Consider the following 24,467-nt stretch of genomic DNA (forward strand, 5'->3'; position numbering starts at 1 on the left):
TATATATATATATATATATATATATATATGGGGCTCCGTTCAGTCTTTGTCAGGCTATGGATACCCATAAAGGGGTGCCTGCACGTGAAATTTTTGTGGCAGGAGGTGCAGACTCCAACCACTCCTCTCCTGAATCGACATTGTTAAATGCCAGTCGCAAGTGAAGTGACGCCTGGAAACAAATGTCGATATATATATATATATATATATATATATATATATTGATTTATTAAAAAATGTTAACGTATATATTTCTTATAAAATATTCAAAATTGTTAAGAATAAGTTTAATGAGATATATTATCGCCTTCAGAGAATATCTACCCTAAATTTGAATTCAAGTTACCACAAAAAAGTTAATCCACAATCATGTTTTTATTTTATATATAGGCGAATGTTTATATTTTCTTTTTTCATAGTCGTCTTAAACATGTTTCATTGTGCAGGTAGCCGATGTTGCCAAATCTTCAGAGACAGGAAAATATTATAACAGCCACAGATAAGTTAATGGAATAAAAAGGAAAACAGTGATAAATTACTTCAGGGGTAGAAAAAAAAGCATAATGTCCGAAAATGCAAAAACACTTACTAAAACATTGATATTCGAGGAAAACTATCTCCACAATAAATTAAAAAAATATCCCCATAATCGCATGCAGAAAACATTTTACAGTGATATATATATATATATATATATATATATATATATATATATATATATATATATATATATATATATAACTTTGTTGAAGTTCAGAGACTTGTATTTTTTTCTTTTTTATAACTTTTGATTATTTCATCTTCGATCTTGCAAGATGGCCAACTTGTAAAAACGTGGGGATGGAATTTCTTTTCCTCAAACGAAAACACCAGATCTATCATGTACAAAATTAATTTTTTGTTGGTAACATCGAATGGAAATAACATCTGACGAGTGAGTGAGGAAAAAGAGATTTTTATGAATACATAAAATCATAAAATTGCCATCCCATTAACAAAACGGCTGTAATGAAGGAATTCAAGACGAAATAAAAAAAATTAATAAAAAAGAAAAAATGTAAGTCTTTGAATTTAAACAAAATTTCGTACTATATATGCTCTGCACCTATAAAATATGTACACTGAGCTTTGGTCAAAATTAACGGTGATTCAGTTTTCATCATAACAGTCTTAACCCTTAAAAGAAAACGGTATACATTGAAATTAACAATGTTTCAAAAATAAACATTTAATATATATATATATATATATATATATATATATATATATATATATATATATATATATATATATATGAGGTGGCTTCGTGGTTAGGTTAGAATCTCTCATGACCGGCAGAAATTATTACTCTATACTGAAGATTGCGTAAGCATGAAACACTAGTGCCTGTAGGTATAAATGAATAATTATTATTTAATTATAATTATCAAGCCCCTTTAAGAATACTTAAGAATGAGCACTGTCTGCGGAATTATAACAAAGACAGTCCACTAGCGTCTATGCAATGTTCACGACTTTCGCTCGTTCGAACACTCAAGATTGTCCTTTTATTCGCCTGAATTCAATGTTTAATAGTTCTTAATTCCCTTCATTCCCATGGCAATTGTTTGGTGGCCCTGAAATAGAGGCTCAGCAAATGGAGCAAAAGGTGACTTCGTGGCTAGGTTCGAATCTCATGACCTGTAGGAATTGTTACCTACACCGATGATTGCGTAAGCATTAACCACTAGTGTCTGTATGTGGATGTAAATGAATAATTATTATTTAATTATAAATCATTTTTAGAAAAGAAATAGATAAAAATACCAGATCGCGAATTTTGAGAGAGCAAATATGAATTGTTTTATTCAAACCTGTACAGTGCAGTTTTTGTGAGGCAAACCAAAGATTTATTATCATGGAAAGATGGCTTCTGAGTTCGAAAAGCGACCTTTTTGACTGTTCAGTGTCCTCAGCACTTCAGAAAAAAAAGAATGTCTTTGTGCGCCGTTTTCTTTGGTTTTATATGATTGGAAACGTATAAAAAAAAAAGTGGTACTCCAACTCAGAAACTGTCTGCCACAATGACACCCTGGTTTGCCTCACAAAAAAAAAACTGCAATGAATGATTTTTCAACAAAATAATATGTATATTATTTAATTAATTGGAATGCTTATTCGTAATTGCCGAGAATGCAGTTGGGAGATTCGGTGTTTCTATCACGTTACGGTAACCACCTGACGAAGGCCAGAGGGATAGTTGGCCGAAACGTCGTGAAACAACAACTAAAAAGATGAGGATAATAGTCCGCAATGAATAAATAAAAAATAATGTGTGTGTGTGTGTGTGTGTGTGTGTGTGTGTGTGTGTGTGTGTGTGTGTGTGTGTGTGAATTAGAATTTGTACGTTTAAGAAACAAATACAACGCAAACTTGTTAGTTTTTAAATAAATATTTATTTATTTATTTATTTAAAATCAAGTTTCGATGATATATCGTCATCTTCGGGCGTAGAAACATTATGTGCTTTTCCTTTTTCCTTTTCCTTTCTCGTGACTTGATATAACATTATTAAAATAAAACGGGAAGAGGACGGGGTGGCTCATGTGAACTGAATTAGATTTTTTCCGTGATGTGATCGTTGTGTAAATTTGGACTAGGATGTATAAGTTTAAAAAACCAATCCAACACAAAATTATCATGTACATTTTTTTTAATAAGCATACATATTGAATAGTTGTGTTCTTACATGTCGGGGATGAATCAGTCAAACTGTAACCTTCTTGCTGTCTGGCTTCTCTTTGTGAAGGGGTTAGTTTATTGTTAATTAACTGAGGTGCCCCTATTGTAAAATGCCGACGGTTGTAGTGCAGAGTGCGCTCATCACATTGCACTGACTTTTCAAAACTACCTTGTGTCTAACCTCTTGCAGAAGAGGTAAATAAAATACGCAATCGTGTGTTACAGAAGAAAGTGAAAAATAGTGCAAGTGTTTATTAAGCTTTTTTTTTTAATAGATGAATATAGGGTTCGTTTTGCTATGTATAGTCTAAAAATGTCTTCGGGGGGGGTGAGTTTTATAATATTTAACCAGAAAACGAAATATTATTAATTATTTTAAATAGCCATTTAATTGCTAGTCAAATTAGAGATTAATACGAAATGATCTAACGCATGATGTAATACAAAAAAAGTAATTCTGATTAGATCCATAACATATTTCTCTACAGTGTAATAGGATGAGGACTTAGCACTTGGTCAAGGGTTGTTTGAAAATAGCAAGTAAAGAAAAAACTGTTGATCAGAATAAATATAGAGTTTGATGAACTTGAATGAAACTAAATTTATTGTTTATTGTTCTTTGAAAATATTTAAATGACAATACCTGCTGACCTCAACCGATTCAGTTTCTTATAGGCGCACCTCCAAGTCTGGCCTTAGGCTAGAGCACATTGTTAGATTAATTCTAATTCGTATTGTATTTTTGCATGGCATGACAAGATTTTGCATGAATAAATTGTTAATTGTAAAATGCATTGTGAAGCAGTATTTTTCTTAAATATTACTATATTTGTATTTTGTAAATATTATTATTATTTACGTAATAGTGCATATATTATTGTTGCATTTTGTAAATGCATTATTGTTGTTGTATTGTTATTTTGTAAATATATCATGTTTGTTGTTGTTGATTTTATTTTGTAAATATATTATTGTTGTTTTATTGTTATTTTGTAAATATATTGTTGTTGATGATTTTATTTGGTAAATATATTATTGTTGTTGTTGTATTGTTGTTGGTGTTGTATTTTCTAGATGAATTTATTATTACTGATTTAAAAATATCACAGCAGTTATAAACAATGATTTCCTGCTGATACAAATGGTCATATTATTATTATTATTATAATTATTATTATTATTATTATTATTATTATTATTATTATTATTATTATTATTATTACTATTATTATTATTATTATTATTATCATTCCATTATTATTATTCCATTACTATTATTATTCCATTATTATTATTATTATCATCATCATCATCATCATTATTATTATTATTATTATTATTACTATTATTACTATTATTATTATTAATTTACTATGTTTTAATAATAATAAAAATTATTATTATTCATTATATTTTATTATTAATAATAATATTATTTTTATTTATTTTTATATTATTATTATTATTATTATTGTACTTGAGTATTATTATTATTATTATTATTATTATTATTATTATTTATTATATTATTCTTGTTATTTCTTTATTATACTAGTTTTGTATTAATCATTTTATTATGATGAATAATAATCATTATTTTTAATTTTCTTATTATTATTTTACTTGATGATTATTATTTTATTATTATTATTATTATTATTATTTTTATTATTATTATTATTATTATTAGGTTTGTATTATTCATATTATTATGTTTTAATTATTAGTATTATTTATATATTTCACAATTTATTCGTTTGTATTTAAATTGCAAATCTTTAATGGTTAATTATTTACTATTTTGAATGCCTAATTATTGGCTATTTCGATATTTTCTATTTTTCTATTTTTCATTGCTATTTTTATTGTTTTTTGTTTTTTTTACTTTTACAGGTTCTCATATTTCTAGAAATAGTTAATAAAGTTTACGAGTTTCATTTTTACTTTTTCTTATTATGCAGTGCTAGTGTAAAGTATTAAAAGAGTTCAATTGCAAAAATATGATAAACGCCATTTTGAAAATTACGAAACTATCACTACAAAAAGTGTGCCATTTTAACGCTCAGCCACACTCCAAAATCATGTTTTACTTAATGTGACACAGGAAAAGTTTCTTTTTCCGTTTTCACTCAAAAGAAGCTTTTAGTTAAGGTCTAGATTTCATATATTCCTCTTTTTATGGTTGAAGGTCTTAATTTAAACTAATTGGATTTATCACGTTTTTTTTTCATTCAAACACTTCATTTATTTCCTCTGGTAGTCTCAGTTTAAAAATGAGAAAAAAATAGTCATATCAAAAATGTATGCAAAAAAAATATACGATAATGCGTGGAAGTGAAACCTGGTCATTGTGGGTTGAGGACATGCGTTGCATGGAAGAAATGATTTGAGAATGATATGATAAATGTGTATTTTTAGTCTTAAAAACAGCCTTAGACCTCAAGACCTCAGAGGGAGTTTAAACCTGAACAGTATAAGGAGACTTTAATACAATGGGCACTTTGAAAGAATGGATGAAAGTTCCTGGCCTAGTAGATGTAGAGCAGTTGAGAAAGCAGGTCCGGTTTACAAGGGTATTGCCAAGGAAAACATTAGAGGGAGTAATAAAGAGGAACTGAGGAAAAGAGGAATAAATAATACCTTGCCAGAGATAAGTTTGTTTAGAAGTCGAAACGAACGTATCTCTGGTTATAACACTTGCCCCCGCCCCAAGCCAGGATCAAATCTATGATCATCTAGCTGATAATCGTCAACTTTAACCTTTTGGCTACACTGAAGGTGCCGTTGGCAAGTGATATCTCAATGCTTTTAATAAAGCCGTCCAATGCATGCCAGCCTGCAAATGATGATGATGATGATGATGATGATGTGGAAGCCTTCGTGAAAATACAGATACCTCTAATTTTTGTAAAGTTTTAATAATAGGTATTAGACGTCAGTTAATAAATATTCTCTGAATTACAATTTCTTTGGGGTATTTTAAAGGAATTTTACAAGAATAATATGGGTACAACCTCCGATTTGAAAATTAAAATATTTCGGATTTTCATTCAAGCAAGTTTCTCTGAATCTCAATTTGTCCAAGAGCTTTTTAACTTAAACGTTGAATTTTAGACATTTTTTAGAATTAAGAATCATGCAATGGATTTTTATCAAGATTGAAATGTGAACCATAGATGTAAGATTTAATATCATTAATATATATATATATATATATATATATATATATTATGTTCTTGTGAAAATAAGTTTTTTAATTTTTTACATAATAACATGTTGTATTCCTGTACGTCACCAATAGAAAACAAATAAAGAAAAATTATAAGCTTTTATACTTTTCGTATTCATTTTTTATTCAGTTTCATATATATATATATATATATATATATATATATATATATATATATATATATATATATATATATATATATATATATGTAGTCATCAACAGAAATAATGTTTCGTTGTATATATATATATATGTAGTCATCAACAGAGATAACGTTTCGTTGTATCGCAGCTCTTCAGTGTAGCTAGTCTCGCACTCACTCCAAGCTAGGATAAAAGATATGACCTTCTAGTTGATAGTCAGCATACCTATCCCTTGAACTACAAGGCATGCACTCTTGGCAACTGACATTTTACTGTATTATATAAACTTTCAACTACCAGAGAATACTCCATATATATATATATGTACATCTATACACACACACACACACACACATATATATGTGTGTGTGTGTGTGTGCATATATGTATATAGATGTACATATATATATGTACATCTATATACATATATGCACACGCGCGCGCGTGTGTGTGTGTGTGTGTGTGTGTGTGTGTGTGTGTGTGTGTGTGTGTGTGTGTGTGTGTGTGTGTGTGTGTGTGTGTTTATTTACTGGGCACACGAAAGCATACATATGTAAGTGTGAGTCACATGATATCCAACTGTAATGTATTGCTGTGGGATGGCTACTATACGACCTGACACAAAGGAGTGTGTAAATATCTCCATTGGATGATCTGTAAAAGATGAATATCGAATGCAGCAGCAACTGTTCTAAAAAAGAACCATTGTTCGTGGAATCCATGTTTGGGTTTAGGCACAGATAAAGAGTGGGGGAAATTATTGATAGTGGTTTCAGCTAAAGTAAAGTAAATAATTAGTATTGTAACATAGTGAAGTTCATAGTGTGAGGCTTGTGTGCGTTTCGATGTAGCCAATCAGAATATTGCTGGAAGGAAGACCCGGATGTGCTCATGTTCATTATATCATTAATCTTATTTGCTTATTTCACGGTTGAGTGGTAAAATTTTATGAAACACATCATTTGGTATGCACCGGTTAATGCTAGCCCCAAAAAGGGTGCCTTTGAACTCTGACACTTTACACTGAAATAAAAATGAAAAAAACATGGGGGGTATATAAGTATATTTTCATCCTTTTAATTTTATGGCTCATTAATAAGTAAATATTCTTTTTCTTTAATTTTTTTTTCCTTTTACTTATTATGTTTTCTTTTTCTTTTCATCCTTCCTCGAAACCTTTTAGCACTACATCGTGGATTCACAGATGATGAGTTGGTGCCGGATGCTGATCAGCGTAGAACATCTTTTCTGAGGACGAAGGGAGCCCATCACTCCTTAGATGAATCAACCGTGCACGATCCGTCCCTTCCGGGCATGAAATCAGCCGCCAGCGAATCGCAACTGGTCGACGGATTCCTCGGCGTCGAAACGGACAAAAAGAAATCTTCCTCCAAACTTTCTCTGTTAGCCGAAAAGATGAACGAGTCGAAGGCCAACAAGGCCAGTAAGACGTCCAAGTCTCCGTTTGCAACTCTCTTTCGACGATCCAAATCCAGGGAACCATCCCCCACTCCAAAAGACGGCAAGTCTAAGACGCTCGACTCGCTTAAACCTGGCCGTCTCGGAGGAAGATCGCAACGATCAAACCGGTCGGCCGCTAGTTCTCAGAATATCGCACCAAAAGGTGGTGATACGGAAGGTGCACCTGCCATCAACATTGAAGGACCCGATGGTTTGATTCCATACGAATTTCAAGATAAGGACATCCACCATGGATTCAGCAATGCATCCATGGGATCTGATTACGAAATGTCCGAAGCTGAAATCGCAGAAATGAATGCCCTGACGGAGAGCATGCACGAGTATTATTACTCCGTTCGTATCTTCCCTGGGCAAGATCCCAACCAAGTTTACGTGGGTTGGGTCACCCCTGGCTTCCACATGGGAGGTGGGTCCTTTGATATGAAGAAAATCAGAAATGTCATCATCTCTACCCAAGACACTGAATATAAATACAGACAAAGGTAAGAACGCGTACATTTCATTGATCTTTGACATTTAACTGCTGCAATTAAAAACAAAACTGTACCTTCTTTCCTTTTAGAAACATTATTATATAAATTAAACCTCTTGACTTTTGTAGTACCATGTTTGTCCATTTTTACATCTTTATCCGTTAAACACAGCTTCCGATTCTTTGGGGAATTACGATGTTTAAAATAAAATGAATAAATGGGTTTGTATTACTGTACACATAGATTCGAAAAAGTTGTCAAAAAACAAATATATAACAAATAAATGTTATCAAAGGCAAGATAAGTTACTTTTCTACCAAACTGGATACATTTTTCGTGTTTTTATTCAATGTAACATATTTATTCAGCTCGAAAAACATACAGTGTTTACCGATGTATTGGAAAATTCAAAATGGCGGCCGACTCTCTCTCGGAGAGGGTAAGTTTGGGAAAAGGTATTATAAATAATAAACTAGACAAAATACTGTTAGAAATTCACTCAATATATGTTACCGTGACATAAGTTGACATATATTCGGTGTTTTTTTAATAGTATGTTGTCTAGTTTATTATTTATAACATCTTTTGCCAAACTTACCGTGTTAGAGAGACAGTCGGGCGCCATTTTGAATTTTCCAATACATCGGTAAACACTGCGTGTCTTTCGAGCTGAATAAACATGTTACATTGAATAAAAACACGAAAAATATATCCAGTTTGGCAGAAAAGCAACTTATCTTGCCTTTGATAACATTTATTTGTTATATATTTGTTTTGTGACAACTTTTTCGAATCTATGTGTACAGTAATACAAACCCGAATAAATAAATAAATAAGTTCAGTACTGAACAAGAATACGAAAATATGCACTTATTTGGATTTCCAGCTGCTAGCTCTGAACTCTCTCATGCCAGTCAAGTGATTGTCTTTCACTCTCTTGGGCATGATAAGATGTGCGTTTTCGTTGGTGTGAAAAGAGCGTCCAGCTACTTCAGAAAATCAGTCAAATAGGTACCAAAGCTGCAAACAGGTTAATACTGATGATGGTATAATGCCGGATCTGATAACAGAGCTGTTAGTTACGAAGCATAAAAATATCAAGTGTTATTCAAATTCTTATTCGCTTAAACTAGTTAATCTGTAACTAATGGAGATTTTGTATTTGTCTGCCTGGAGCCGAAACTATAATATTTTATATTGTCGCTTTTACGGCAACAACTCAGAATTGAGAAAATTTATTAAAGATCTTCAAAAAACAGCAGAGAAAGCATCTTATTGGATCTGGCTGAAGAGAGATGATACGAGTTGAAAGGAGGGGTGAGTTTTGGATGGGGAAAGTTCAGTGTTAGGGCTAGAACTTCTGAAACCGTTGCAGTTAAAAAGGAACTCTACTCTTTTATTAGAAACATTTTTATAAGAATTAAACTTTTGATTTTTATAGCAACGTGTGTGTTCATCCTTATATAATAATCTGCCACAGTTTCAGGTTGGAAGATTAAAACATCGATGAATTTAATTCTGTTGAAATGATGTAATACTTGTCTGTATATTTTGGAAATGATGTAATACTTGTTTGTATATTTTTAAGATAGTGACTGATAATAATTTGGGGGGGTATTTGGATTATTTGAGCTATGAATCTCATTTTGTTTTGTTTTTTTCGCTACGTTTCGGTCGATGTAACCTCCGACCGTCTTCAGGTGCATTCAGACTGGATGTTATTGGTGAATGGTGAATGGTGATAAATGCTGTTTTTTTTCTGTCGCTTTTTGTTTTTGTTTTTTTTTTTTTTTTGAGTGGGGGTTGCTTTCTTAACGAACATAGTCGTCATGAATTCAAAATGCAAATAGCGCCAAGTCTTTTTCTTTTTTAATAGATCCGTTTTTTATTTTCATATGATGTTTGTATATTTTTGTGATGAGGATTGATAATTATTAAAAACGAAATGGACCCGGATTTATTAAAAACGAAATGGACCCGGATTTATTAAAAAAAAATAAATAAATAAATAAATAAAAAGAAATAGACTTGGCACTATTTGCGTTTTGAATTTCTGACGGTTATGTTCGTCGGAAAAGTAAAAAACCAAACATTTTTCACCATTCACCAATAGCATCCAGTGTCAATGCTCCTGAAGACGGTTGGTTACATCGGCCGAAATGTTGTGGAAAAAAACAGATGAGAATGATGTAATCATCATCATCATCATCATCATCATGCGGCGTCAGCCGAGATAGAACTCACTACACCCTTCCAGTTTTCCCTATCTGTCATAGCATCCAAAAGATCTTCCTTGGAGATGAATGTATCTCGCGTTGTAACCTATCTGGAAAAGTTAACTTTCGTGATCGATTTGTGAGATGATGGCTGTCTCCACAGTACAAATGATGAAACAAGTTCATCTGTGGCACGTGCACAATGCCCAGCAAACTGAACACGTCCCTCACAAACTGTGGTTGATACTCTATGTAAGTCTCCACGCATCATTTCTAGAGTTGGGTGATTTCGCCACGAGAGATAGAGTACTCTTCTCAAAAGACGTGTGTAACATCCATCCAAGCGATGCTGTTGTTTTGCTGAAAAAAAAGTCCAAGAGTAAGATTGACTCAATAAGTAGGCGGAAAAATTGGATTTTGAATTCGCGAGCAAGATTGGATTTCCAGATCTTCTCCATTTTGTTACGAACAATCCATGCCATGTCCTTTCTAATAATGTGATACTTGTTCCGATTTTTTTTTTTTTTTAACTTTTATTCATTTTTATTTTTACTTTTTTTTTTTGCGTTCCTTTTCAGTGTTAGCCGAAAGAACTGCTACATGGTATGCGCCGGTGCTCTTCAACAACGTTATGGTGGAACACATGAAGAATCGAGCAAGAAATCCTCCCCAGGCCTTGTAATCGGATGTTTCATCGACACAGCGACAGGCATTCTCAGTTTTAGTGTCAACGGAAAAGAGGTGGCAAACAAATACCAGGTGTGTAGTTTTTAACAGATTTTGCATAACAAACTGCGTGGAAATTCTACGGTGACTTACTTGCCGCCTTTTTTATTTCTTACAATAAAATACTAATGCTTCTGCATTCGCGATTGTATTCTTCTTCATATGGCCCATACTGAAGATATATATATATATATATATATATATATATATATATATATATATATATATATATATATATATACTAGCATGGGTGCCCGGCGTTGCCCTGGTGTTTGGAGGTGTATGCTGAGCAAAAAAAAGGGGTAATTTTTTAAACTTTGACCCCTATTATGACCCCTGAAAATTTATTTTTTTGGCCTCAAATCAAGTTAAGTTAGATCCATGTCCACGGAACCTATATCTAAAATTTCAAGGGTGTAGACCCAAAATTGTCGGAGAAGTTTGCTAGAGTTCTCAAAGCTCAAATCGTTGAACTTTGACCCCTTAATCGCCAAATTTCTGGCTAAAAACCGATCACATAGATTTTTCCAAATCTCAGTACCCTGTATAATTTCGAGTCTGTAGACTAAAAATTGACAGAGTTATTTCGTAGGGAAATGTACACAGACACACACACACACACACACACACACACTTTCACTTTTATAGATATGTAGATTTAAAATTTGAGTCTGACAGAATGACAAAGTGATATTGCAAACCGATATATTAAACAAACGAACTTCAAAGAGACAAATGAACACATAAGTAAAAAAAAAAATGTATTAGAAAACATTTCTTGATTATTCCACGTTTTTTTTACAGACCTGACGACTGAGGTTCGCTCTTAATAAAAATTGTTTTTTATAGTCTTAATTTTGACTTCCTTTTTCATAAAAAACTAAAAGAAATCAAGAAGGAAAAGAAATTTAATTTTATTCTTTTTTCATTAATTTCTTTCTGTGCAAAGCAATTCTTTCAAACTTAATCTGTTTCCAAAATGTTTTTATTTCATTCCCCTCCCCCTTCATTCATTTTCCTCCGCATCCTGGCAAGTATTAAAATAAACCATTTATAATATTTATTTATGGATTTATTTACTTATCATTTCTTTTGTATCGGTAAATGAATTCTATGCACCCACCATGTTTAAGTTTGGGAGTAAAAAATGTACGATGAACAGAAGGATAGGGAAAATAATGTATATAAATACGCAATCATAGGTCATTATAAACATCATATACATTTACAAAACTTCCAAATTGGATTGAAATAAAGAACACAATGATTTATACTGAAACTCATCTAATATTAATAATAAAAAAATAATAAAAAAAACACAAGTTGTTTGTTTAAGTATTATAAGCAATTAAATATTTCGTTGTATTATAGATTTTAAAGATTAGAATGCGTTCTTTAATTACTTATAAATTACATTTTAAAAAGTGAAGGAACACGATTTGATTTGTAGTAAAATTGAAGTTTATTTAATAAAATTAAATGAAAATTATGCATGTAAGAATATGAATATTTGAAGCAGAACACAAGCAAAACATTTGATATGAGTTAAGACAATAAACAAATATTAAAATTAAACAATTTTTTTAATCAAAATGATTTTTTTTTAATCAAAATGAACCACAATATTTTTAAATACAAATGAACCACAATATTTTTTCAAAATCAAAAACAATATTTTTAATGGGTTTGTATTACTGTACACATAGATTCGAAAAAGTTGCCAAAAACAAATATATAACAAATAAATGTTATCAAAGGCAAGATAAGTTACTTTTCTACCAAACTGGATATATTTTTCGTATTTTTATTCAATGTAACATGTTTATTCAGCTCGAAAACCATACAGTGTTTACCGATGTATTGGAAAATTCAAGATGGCGTCTTAGTCCCTCTTGAACACGGTAAGTTTGGGAAAAGGTGTTATAAATAAAAAACTGAATAAAATACTGTTAAAAACTCGCTCAATATGTTACCGTGACATAGGTTGACATATATTCGGCGGGTTTTTAATAGTATTTTTTCTACTTTTTTATTTATAACACCTTTTCCCAAACTTACCGTGTTAAAGAGGGAGTGAGGCGCCATCTTGAATTTTCCAATACATCGGTAAACACCGTATGGTTTTCGAGCTGAATAAACATGTTACATTGAATAAAAACACGAAAAATATATCCAGTTTGGTAGAAAAGTAACTTATCTTGCCTTTGATAACATGTATTTGTTATATATTTGGTTTTTGACAACTTTTTCGAATTTATGTGTACAGTAATAAAAACCCGTTTTTCGAGCTGAATAAATATGCTACATTGAATAAAAACACGAAAAATATATCCAGTTTGGTGGAAAAGTAACTTATCTTGCCTTTGATAACATTTATTTGGGTAATCTCCAAAAATACCGTTAGGGCTTACAACATGGCCGCCAGAAGAGTCAACAAAAAACTGCGAATAAAATATATAAAACTCGTAATTTCTGTTTTTAAAGTGGGTTGTCAATTTTCTTTATGAAATATACTTCCAAAATAAACTATTACAGTCGTTTAAAACATAATAGAAGTATTATTTTTTATTTTTTAAAAACAATGTTTACAAAATGTCTACGAACGTGCGTAGACATTTTGTAAACATTGTTTGGTTGCCATAACAACGTGACGGTAGTGAACGTGTGTGTGTGCGTGTGTGCGCGTGTGCTTGCTAGTACTACTATTAAGTTTGTCGGAGCGTTTGATTTCGTGTAGTTTAGTTTCGTATTTTTTTAATTTGTGAATAACAAGTTATTAAAAAATTAAACCCTTCCAAGATGGACAATAAATAAAGCCATAATATTTTATGGTAAAGGTAAGAGCGTAGAAACCATTGTTTTTTAGGAGATGTGATTATTGGATTAACCAATCAGAAATCGTCTGTGGCACACACATCTCTGTTTTTATAGATATATAGATAGATAGATAGATAGATAGAAGATAGAAGATAGATATATATATATATATATTCAGGTTTGAGGTGTTCAAAAGTCGGGACTAATGAAGACAACGAGGTTTTTTGATAGTGCTCAATAAAAAGAGCAAAATATTTTTTTATTATTTGAGGGTAAACAGTTACATATGGTTGCTACAAATAGCCATCTGTTTCAGTCAAAGAGACTTCCTCAGGCGACCCAGAACCTCTCAACGCCATTTTTTTTTTTTTTTTTTTTTTTTTTTTTGGCGTCGAGGGGTTCTGGGTCGCCTGAGGAAGTCTCTTTGACTGAAACAGATGGCTATTTGTAGCGACCATATGTAACTGTTTACCCTCAAATAATAATTAATATATATATATATATATATATATATATATATATATATATATATATATATATATATATATATATATATATATATATATACTATGATATATGATAGTATTATAGATAAGATAAAGCCATATATAAGGTATATAATATATTTATTTATTTGTCAGTGTAATAAGAGAAAGCTATATAATTGGGGGAGCTGTTATTTGCTCTTTATATATTTAAGCTCCACCGTAGCTGTTGAGCTTAACATCTAGATATGTCCACATTTAAAGAATACTTCTTTAACTCTCTTCTAATGTATGCATATATACATATTATATTTCTCATGCGTTTGTATTCTTGTATGTATGTGGCTACGTATTTTTCTAAAGTAAGGTTTTTTCTTCAGAGACACCAAATCTGTTGAGAAAGGTGGGAACAAGATGCTCATAAAAGTTGTTGGTTTGTTGGCTTCTTTCACACACACACACACACACACACACACACACACACGCACACACACACATATATATATATATATATATATATATATATATATATATATATATATATATATATATATATATAAGTTTGTTTTTGAAATATCGTTACTTTCAATGTATACCGTTTTCGTTTAACGGGTCTAGATTGTTATTTAAAAAACCAGTCACCGTTAATTTTGAGTTAAGCTCAATGTATCTATTTAATAGGTCCAGAGCATATATAGTGTAAAATTTTGTTGAAAATTCAAAGACTCGCGTTTTCTTTTTTATAACCTTCGTTTATTATATATATATATATATATATATATATATATATATATATATATATATATATATATATATATATATATATATATACCAGATTCGGCATTAAATAACCTGAAAAAGGTTGATATGCCGTAAAACAAAAACAACCAACCAACCAAAATATAACAGGATTAGTTAGAAACTCATATAACTTTCAAAATATTGATAATTTAATAAATAATATTCTCAAATTCACTCGTTAAAATCTAAAATGGATAATTAACACCCCCCCCCCAAAAAAAAACCCAACTTATTTTCGATCTGTAATTAAACAAAGTTAAAAAGGGAAAACCCTAACCCTAACCCCCAAAAAACAACTTATTTTCGATCTGTAATTAAATAAAGTTAAAAAGGGAAAAAGTTAAATTACTATGCATTAAAAAAAATCAGGGTTGGGATGATATATTGTAAAAACTGTATACTTTAACTTTGTTTTTGTACATTTTTTTTTGGTTTGCCTGAACTTTGACGTCTTTCTCTTTTATTTCTGTGCAGGTGGAACCTGGAACAAATTTATTTCCAGCCGTCATTTTCGAACCAACAATCAAGGAAATGTTCCAGTTTGAATTGGGGCGGACAAAGGTAATTGCTTTTATAAGATTTTTTTTTTTTTTACCGGTGACTATGTTGAATCTGCAAAAACGTGTGTGCAGCCTGTTTCAGTATATGAACTTATAATTAGATGTTTGTGTTGAGACGATTAATCGGTATCGGAATCGGTTTTTTTTTTTTTTTTTTTTTTTACATCATATACTCTCCACTCATTAAGGCCCGGAGGCAACTCAAGGATAAGAGTTAATGGGTACCATAATGGAAATTTGATAATTTATTTTAGTGGATGGCTCCTGTTCACATTGGACTTGAAAACGACTATGTCATAGTCATATGGGAAGCAGCTCTGTGGCATTGTGTTCTATAGATGAGCAGTTCTAGCAAAAAAAAAAATCTGCTAATGGAATTTTCGCTTAGATTTAGGTGTAGATAAAATCGAAGCGATTGTTGTTGTAGCTAGTCAGGTGTTTATCATGAAAGACAACGGGAGGAACCATAGAGTGAAGCTCAGTCGAGCATCTGCCATGAATATAATGATAGAGCAAAGAGAGGCTAGCAATGTTTCTTCTATGAGAAAGAAGCTGCAGAGAGGAGAAAAGGGCATAGCCTACTAAATGTCAAAGTCGGTTTTGTATGGATATCAAAACTTTTAAAACTAGCGAGACCTGTTTAAATTCCACAGGGGACTTATTCTTATGTAATATATTTATGTTGACATTCTGTAGATATTCAGCGTAAATGAAGACGCTCTGATATTATTGTACCTATTTACAATGCCTCCCCACGGGACAGAGTTAGACACCAGGGCCGTTTTTTTGCGTGGAGAAAAGGTACAAAAATAAATATTGAAGTGCCTTTAGCTATAATCGAAACCGAAACTTATGAGGAATTCTTGGTAAAATTATTTATGACAAGAAATGGAAGTATGAACAAAGCTTCATTCTTAGAACTGCACGCCTGTGTAATTGTCTCCCGTTTTCCTGTTTTCCAGCTGACTACAATATGATTGTCTTCAAGTCTAACGTAAACAAGTTTTTGATATAAGCCTTTCATATAAGTTAACAAATTTACCGAATTTCCATTACTAACGATTACTATATTGTCCAATTGTCTACTGTACACTCTTTAATCCTTATCTTCGAGTGGCCTCTTGGCCTTGATAAGTGGTGATGCCTATGTAAAAAAAAAGAAGAAAAAAAACAACTAAACAACTCGGATGTAAGCGGGATGCAGATAATAACACGCACGCTATCGTATTAATGTATAGATTAATCAACAGTAACATACAAATGTATATTTGTGTATGCATAGAGATTCGGAAAAATTGGAACTTTTGAGTAGTATCGAAATCGGAAAATGTTGTAGCAATTTTCTAATACCGAAAACGATCCTTTTTTTATTGTTTCTTTTTGTTTGTTTGTCTTTTTTCTGTTAAAACATAATTTTCCATTAATATTAAAATGATAAATAGTCATTGATTTTAAAGTACTTTGGGCCGAGATCACAGTGAAGTATCTGTTCTTCAGATGCTACACTTCAATTTCTTGTTCTCTGTCAGTGGAGGAGAAGTCCTTCACGACTAAGACAATTTTTCATTTTTGTTCCTTTTCCCCACATTAACAAACGACCCTGGTGTCTAACTCTGTCCCGTGGGGAGGCATTGTAAATAGGAACTAGTAAAACTAAAATTCTTAGATCACCGTTCCTTACAAGTATATTTTTATGTTTATGAAAATATATGTACATATTACATGAATTTTTAAGGTACTGCCCCGCTCAAATAAAAATTAAAAATGAACAACTCTATAACTAAATATTTGAAAATTTTAAAGGAATCGGAATCGGTGATAGTATCGGAATCAGAAAAATATTGAAAACACCTCATCACTATTAGCTATAAAGCTAAGAATTCGTCAAGAGTAGCACTGCTTTGACTAACATCTAACGAACAAGTGCTGTGATAGTCAGGTAATGAATAGGAAGAAAGTGTCCTCGGTGCTTCTACACTATTGGGACCAAATTTCAGAAATCGTAAAACTGAATTTCACATGAAAACAATGGTATCTACGTATTTCTTGTATTTATAAGATGATTATATCCAAAAATTACGGAAATCGATAAGGTAGAAAATTATTTATTTAAGAAAATAAAAAAATAGAATTTCATGAAAACGATCGTAAAACACGAGAGAGTTCAAAGGGGACGTAATTTTCCGTTTTGATTTAAACAAGATGGCGGCAATTTTGCACGATTAACGTTGTTTTGTTTAATAATTTAGTAATGTTAAGGTAATTTCCACTGCATAATTTGGAAACTACTATTGTAACTTATTAGAAGTGACAAAAATAAATCAGTTGAAACCATTTTTATCTGAAAGCTCCATTTATCAACAACTAAATCTCGTTCCAATTCTGTAGAAGCGCCGTGTACTCTCTGATAAATCATACACAAAACATAATATACCAAAAAACAACGCTGTGAAAATCTTAAAAAAACAAAAGTTATTGTAACACTCTTTTATATAAAAGGTTAACGTAGTTTGTCTGAAGCATATATTATGACTATTGTGAAATTACAATAGCCATAATATACACGTTTGACAGTCGAACACATGTCTGATGAATGGATATTTCCCGAAATATTACAATACAGATCCTCCACCTGGCTATACTAACTCAAGTAAGAATACAACACATGTAGAACGCCCGGTGTTACCCAGTCGAAAACTATGCTTAAATATATTTTCGTTTATACAGATTTTGTATTTATTATTGTATGGATTATTATATTGTAAATAATATATAGTAGTGGCTGCCTGGCATAGCCCGGTCATAAAATATGCTCAAATGTGATATGTTAATTCATGCAAATTTTATATCTATTATTATGAATCCAATATTCTATTGATTATTATGTTGTATCCAATACATGGTAGTATTTCAAAAGTGAAAAGAATATGTGACATGGATACCATAAGCTAGAATCAAAACCAAAACATTTAGTGCTCCAGCGTTGTTCGTTAACATCATAGCAATCAGCAGATGGATATAAAAACTCTTAAAATTAATCAACATTAACGTATAAATGTATATTTGCGCATACGTAGAGAAACACTTTAAGTCGACTTACACTTGCCAAGTTCCAATTTTACCAGTTTTGATCTCCTTAGCAGCTATTTTTTTTTTTACCGGCTAAAATCCAAATCGAATGTGTTCCCCAGGTCCGAATTCCCTATATATCAAGTTTTAAGTCAAAAGATGACAGGGTAGTTTGGTAGAGATTGTTCCTCACACAGAGAGACAAACAACGGTTTTGCAAAGTACACGGAAAAAAGCATACGCATAGCATATGTTGGGGGGTACAAAAAAAAATCAATCATGAATACCAGATTTGATAAGGGAGGCCTGGCTATTAGGCTGTTGAGAACTTTGAAAATTGTTTTTTGCATACTTTTTTTGCAATGATGATCTGCCCAGTTGGTAAAATTATAATTAATAAACTATTATATGTTCTATATAGCAGCTATGGGCAAAAACAATTGTACGCAGGTGTTGCAAATAAAACCTAATGTTTTGAAATAAACAAAAAAAATGAGTTTCTGTTCCTTGTAAAGTAGTGAATTATTAGAAATATTTATATCTCTAGTATTGCATTATTGAGCTATCTAAAATCTGAATGTTATTCCTTTATATAATTAAATACTATTCCAAGTATATATATATATATATATATATATATATATATATATAGTTTTAATTTTATATATATATATATATATATATATATATATATATATATAAAATTAAAACTATATATATATATATAAAATTTATTATTATTTCATGCATCTAACATTTTAAATTTTAAAAATAATATATATAATATATATATATATATAGTTTTAATATTTATATATATATATATATATATATAGTTTTAATTTTATATATATATATAGTTTTAATTTTATATATATATATATATATAGTTTTAATTTTATATATGTATATATATATATATATATATATATATATATACATACAGTTTTAATTTTCTTTCTCTTATAATAAGCTCTACTCTCTATTGCGTATTGAGCTTTTTTATTCGGTTGGGATTAAATTTTCTATATATAAATACTGTTATTTATATTAGTTTGAAGTTTACTATTGCGTATATCAGGTAAACACTACATCCCTTTGATTTCATTATATATATATTACTATATATATTTCATTATATATATATATATATATATATATATATATATATATATATATATATATATAAAGTTAAGCCACCATAGCGTATTCCACCATTATTATGTCTTTATTTAATTTTCAATTTGCGTATATCTGTTATGACACTAAAGTCTTATTTGTTTTGTTTTTTTTTTAAACAATTTTTCTATTTCAAGACTTGAACTGCTTGACCTTCCAACGCTCGTCATTAAACTATAAGTAGGGAAATGCATTAAATATGTTGGATATTGATCTTGCCGGAATCGTTTCATGCTTGCTAGGTATTCCGTAGAGATTTCAAGCAACATTTGTTTGCACATGTATTATTTTTCTCGTAGAAATTAAACAATCCCTGGGCGTTATTCAAGTAAAAAAATTATGATTATTTAAAAAAAGTATTACAATATTCAGATTGACGTTGATAATGTAATCAGAAAATAGCAGTAGCGTCTAACGTCAAGATTAGAATCTTACTTTCTTCTCTATTTGTATTTATTATTTGAATTCGTAAAAATCACAAAAGAAAAATGGAATTGTGTATTTTCTACACGGTTTTTTGTTGCCATTGTATTTATAGTCTATTTTCCTCTTTACAGAATACCTTGCCTTTGTCTGCCGCTCTGTTCCGTGGTCCTAAACACATCCAGCCTGCATGTCCCCCAAGGTTAGATCTACAAGTGATGAAGCTATCTTACTGGGCGAGAGTGCCAAATACTTCCCTAAAAGCACACTCCATAAAAATGTCCGAAGTTAGAGGCTGGAGTTTGGTGTGTGAGGAACCAGGTAAGACCCAAGCCAAAATACTAAAAATATTGCTCAACAAGTTTCAAGATCTTTCTTTTCTTTTTCTTTTCCCTTTTTATTTATGTTGTTTATAACCCTGTTCCTCTCCATTCTCTTAATTATACTACGTATTTACACTATCCTCTTACTCTATTTCTCTCTTGTCCTTTTCTTCTTTATTCATGTCATTTATTTACGCCACTCTTTTATTCTCCTTCTCCCTTTTTTCTTCTTAATTATGCTATTTATTTATTCACATCTTACTTTTTTCTTTTCGTCTTTATTTATTTACACCATCCTGTAATTGTCCCTCCCTCTTTTTTCTTTTCTTCTTTTTTATATTGATTATTTACATCATCTATTTTTGTTGTCTCCTTTATTTATGTCATTTATTTACACAATATTCCTACGCTCTTTCTCTCTTTTTCTTTTCTTCTTTATTTATGTCATTTATTTACACAATCCTATTACTCACGTTTTCTCTTTTCTTTTTCTTTTTTATTTATGTCATTTCTTTACGCAATCTTCTTACTCTCGTTCTTTCTTTTCTTATTTTCTTCTTTGTATATGTCATTTATTGACACAATCTTCTTACCCTCTTTCTTTGATTTTCTTTTCTTCTTTATTTCTGTCATTTATTTACGCAAACTTCTTACTCTCGTTCTTTCTTTTCTTCTTTTTTATTTATGTCATTTATTCACGCCATCTTCTTACTCTCCTTCTCTTTTTTTTCTTTTCATCTTTATTTATTCATTTACACTATCTACTTCTTTGTTTTCCTTTTCTTCTTTATTTCTGTCATTTATTTACCCCCTTTCTCTCTTTTATACTGCATTAGTCATATAAATAAGAGCGACTTGTTTGATGGTGATAAGTGATCAATGAAAACAATGTTCGCATTAATTCATTTTTATATATATATATATATACATATATATATATATATATATATATATATATATACTAGACTACCCGTGACCCGTTGGGTCAGTATGTTATATTAGCTATAGAATTCATGTATGAGCGTGACACTTGTGACGTAAAGAAAATAGTTTGTTTGTTTTTTTGTTTTTGTTTTTTTGACATAACACAAACATTCTATGAAAGTATATTAAAATGAAAATTCACGGACGGATCACTCACACATGAAAAAAAAATTCTCCCTATTCGTGTAAAGTTACCTATATTACATGATTTGCCTACGAATCGAACGCCGACGAAAGTCATTTCGCAGCAAAAACGCACATGAACCTACCGATGAGAAATATAAGAACGAAAAATCCATATTAGAATCATTCAACCAAGTTATAGAAACTTAAAATCTATTAAAAAAATAAATAATAAAACCTGAAGCCAAAAAAATAAAACCTAAATAAATAAAATAAAATAAAATAAAACTAATATTGAAACAGATTAGTAAATGTGTCAACAAATTCACCGTTCTCACACAATTATTTTGTATCTAGAAATGTAAACAAAAAATAAAAATAGAAGGAAGTAAGAAAGAAAGAAAGAAAGGAACGAAAAGGGAAGCATAGAGGGTAGTAGTAGTAGTAGTAGTAGTAGTAGTAGTAGTAGTAGTAGTAGTAGTAGTCTTGGCTTTACTACGATTGTTCTTATGTTTGTCCACGGGTTAAAGTTGTTTAGTTGTAAGAAAATAGCGACAGTATAGTTGTAATAAAGAATAGTTGCAAAACACCCCCACTCTTCCCATGTTAAATAATAATTTTGAAATAATAACGTTAATATTTCAGTGCGCAGGTCAAAATCTGCAAAAGAAGCGATTTGTGTTTATTTGTTTACGTTGTTATGGGTTAATGTTTATGCGAGCATGCGCAACTGGATGTCGTAAACCGGAAAAGGGGTTAGATCACTCGCTACAAGGTCATTTGAGTTTTATATATATATATATATATATATATATAAAATGAACTCATTTTTCCCGTCGGATTTTGACCTTAATAGGATTAAAAATCAAGATATTTCATGCAAATATAATATGCACAAACGGCAGAACAATATCTGAGGTGTGTTATAGGCTTATTATTTCTCAAATTCCTCGATAATCTTAGATTTCTATACTTTTTCTGCTGAGAAGTCACGGCCAAAATCGGTTAAGATCAATGGAAGTGGTCAAATATTTTCTCTCTAATAAATTCCTCCTCCCCCTGCCATCACTTAACACCGTTTGGGGATCGTTCACAAGGAACAGTTGAGAAGAGAACACCGGTTTGGCTTCGTAGTTCTTTCATGTCAAGTTATTTAAAATCACTAAACTAAGCTGCAGTGCTCTGTGGCGTAGTGGTTAGCGTGCTGGACAATTCACATTATATTTTCACGTTCGCGCCGACCTACCGTAGTCGTTTTTTTTTTGTTTTTTGTTTTTGTTTTTCCTAAACAACTGGAATGGACTTTTCTTGATGGCCGAACTGTTAACGTTGCAGATGTTTTTTTTTTGTTTTGTTTTTTTTACACTTTATTTTCCTACTTTTACTCATGACTCCGGGTTTGATCCTTCCTACTTACCTACCATAACATTTTTTTTAAACTCCTCCCCGTCCCGGAAACAAACACTCGGGCAACGCCGGGTACCCCCGCTAGTATATATATATATATATATATATATATATATATATATATATATATATATATATATGAAGGAATGAATTAATGCGAACATTGTAATGTGAACATTAATATTATTTTGTATTCCTGCACGTCACCAATAGAAAACGAATAAAGAAAAGTTATAAGCTTTTATACTCTTCGTATTCGTTTTTTTTTTATACATTTTCATATATATATATATATATATATATATATATATATATATATATATATATATATATATATATATATATATATAATGTAAATTTTTTTCTGTTTTTAGTTTCGATGATGGCTGTCTACATCCCAGAAGAAGACAGCTGTCTTGATATTTTAGAGCTCATAGAATACCCTGCATTACTCAAGTAAGTGACATTTTATTGTTATAATCAGATGATTTATTTACCGGTTCGGGGCAGTTAGTAGTACTAGCTGTTCTGACCCGATTTTTCCCAAGATTCTTTTTACTTTAATTGTTTTTTTAATATAATTTTAACAGTCAAGTTATTCACCCGTCAAAAACACTTTTCTTTATGTTCTTAAGTGTATATAAACACTTGGCCATTGATTTATGGACCCATAAACCAGCTATTGTCTTTTTATATATAAATGCATTTTATGTTTGTATGTACGTTATCACCTTTGCAGCAAGTATTTTTTTAAATCAAATCGTAGCATCTCGTCTATTAAACATTAAAATTTTTAATAAATACATTTCAAAAAGAGAAATTCGTCTTATTGATTTGAAGAATATTTACCTGATATAATATTTGCGGATTGAAGACACCGAATATGTATTGTCTAAAAAGAATACTTGCTACAATTTTAAAAAAGGTAGAAAGAAAAGACATATTCTTTTTATTTATTTATTTATTTATTTATTTATATTTATTTTATTTATTTATTTATTTTTCCAAACGTATGCCTCTTTTATTTTAAACAGTTTCCATGCCCGAACACTGGACCTTTACCAAGCCGTTTGTTCCCATGGCAACCACAGAGTTGCCCACGCCCTTACAAAACATGTCGATGATAAGCAACTGTTTTATTGTATTGAAAGTGAATGTAAGTCATTTAATTTTTGATCAAGGGAATGAAAATAACATGGAATCTTATGAAGATATCCCCATCACAAATACAGTCTTTTTTGATGAGAAATCTTTTAAGATAGGTAAAAATGGTTTAGGAAAAGGAGAGGTTATGGGAAATAGGAGA

The 24,467-nt window shown here is 30.6% G+C and overlaps 1 protein-coding gene across 17 annotated transcripts in view; it reads left to right on the top strand.

Annotated features, from left to right (window-relative positions):
* LOC145256229 (ryanodine receptor-like) overlaps positions 1-24,467 on the top strand; it is a 936,895-nt gene that overhangs the window by 474,699 nt on the left and 437,729 nt on the right. For all 17 annotated transcript variants that reach the window (XM_080114858.1, XM_080114861.1, XM_080114859.1 and 14 more), the window contains 6 exons: positions 7,277-8,057; positions 10,843-11,023; positions 15,568-15,654; positions 20,459-20,645; positions 23,536-23,617; positions 24,196-24,317. In XM_080114858.1, the coding sequence (XP_079970984.1) occupies positions 7,277-8,057; positions 10,843-11,023; positions 15,568-15,654; positions 20,459-20,645; positions 23,536-23,617; positions 24,196-24,317 (1,440 nt within the window). The remainder of the gene's footprint in view (positions 1-7,276; positions 8,058-10,842; positions 11,024-15,567; positions 15,655-20,458; positions 20,646-23,535; positions 23,618-24,195; positions 24,318-24,467) is intronic.

Source organism: Euprymna scolopes, chromosome 32, assembly GCF_053919585.1.
Source record: "Euprymna scolopes isolate OS-2025 chromosome 32, ASM5391958v1, whole genome shotgun sequence".
Taxonomy (NCBI): Eukaryota; Metazoa; Mollusca; class Cephalopoda; order Sepiida; family Sepiolidae; genus Euprymna; species Euprymna scolopes.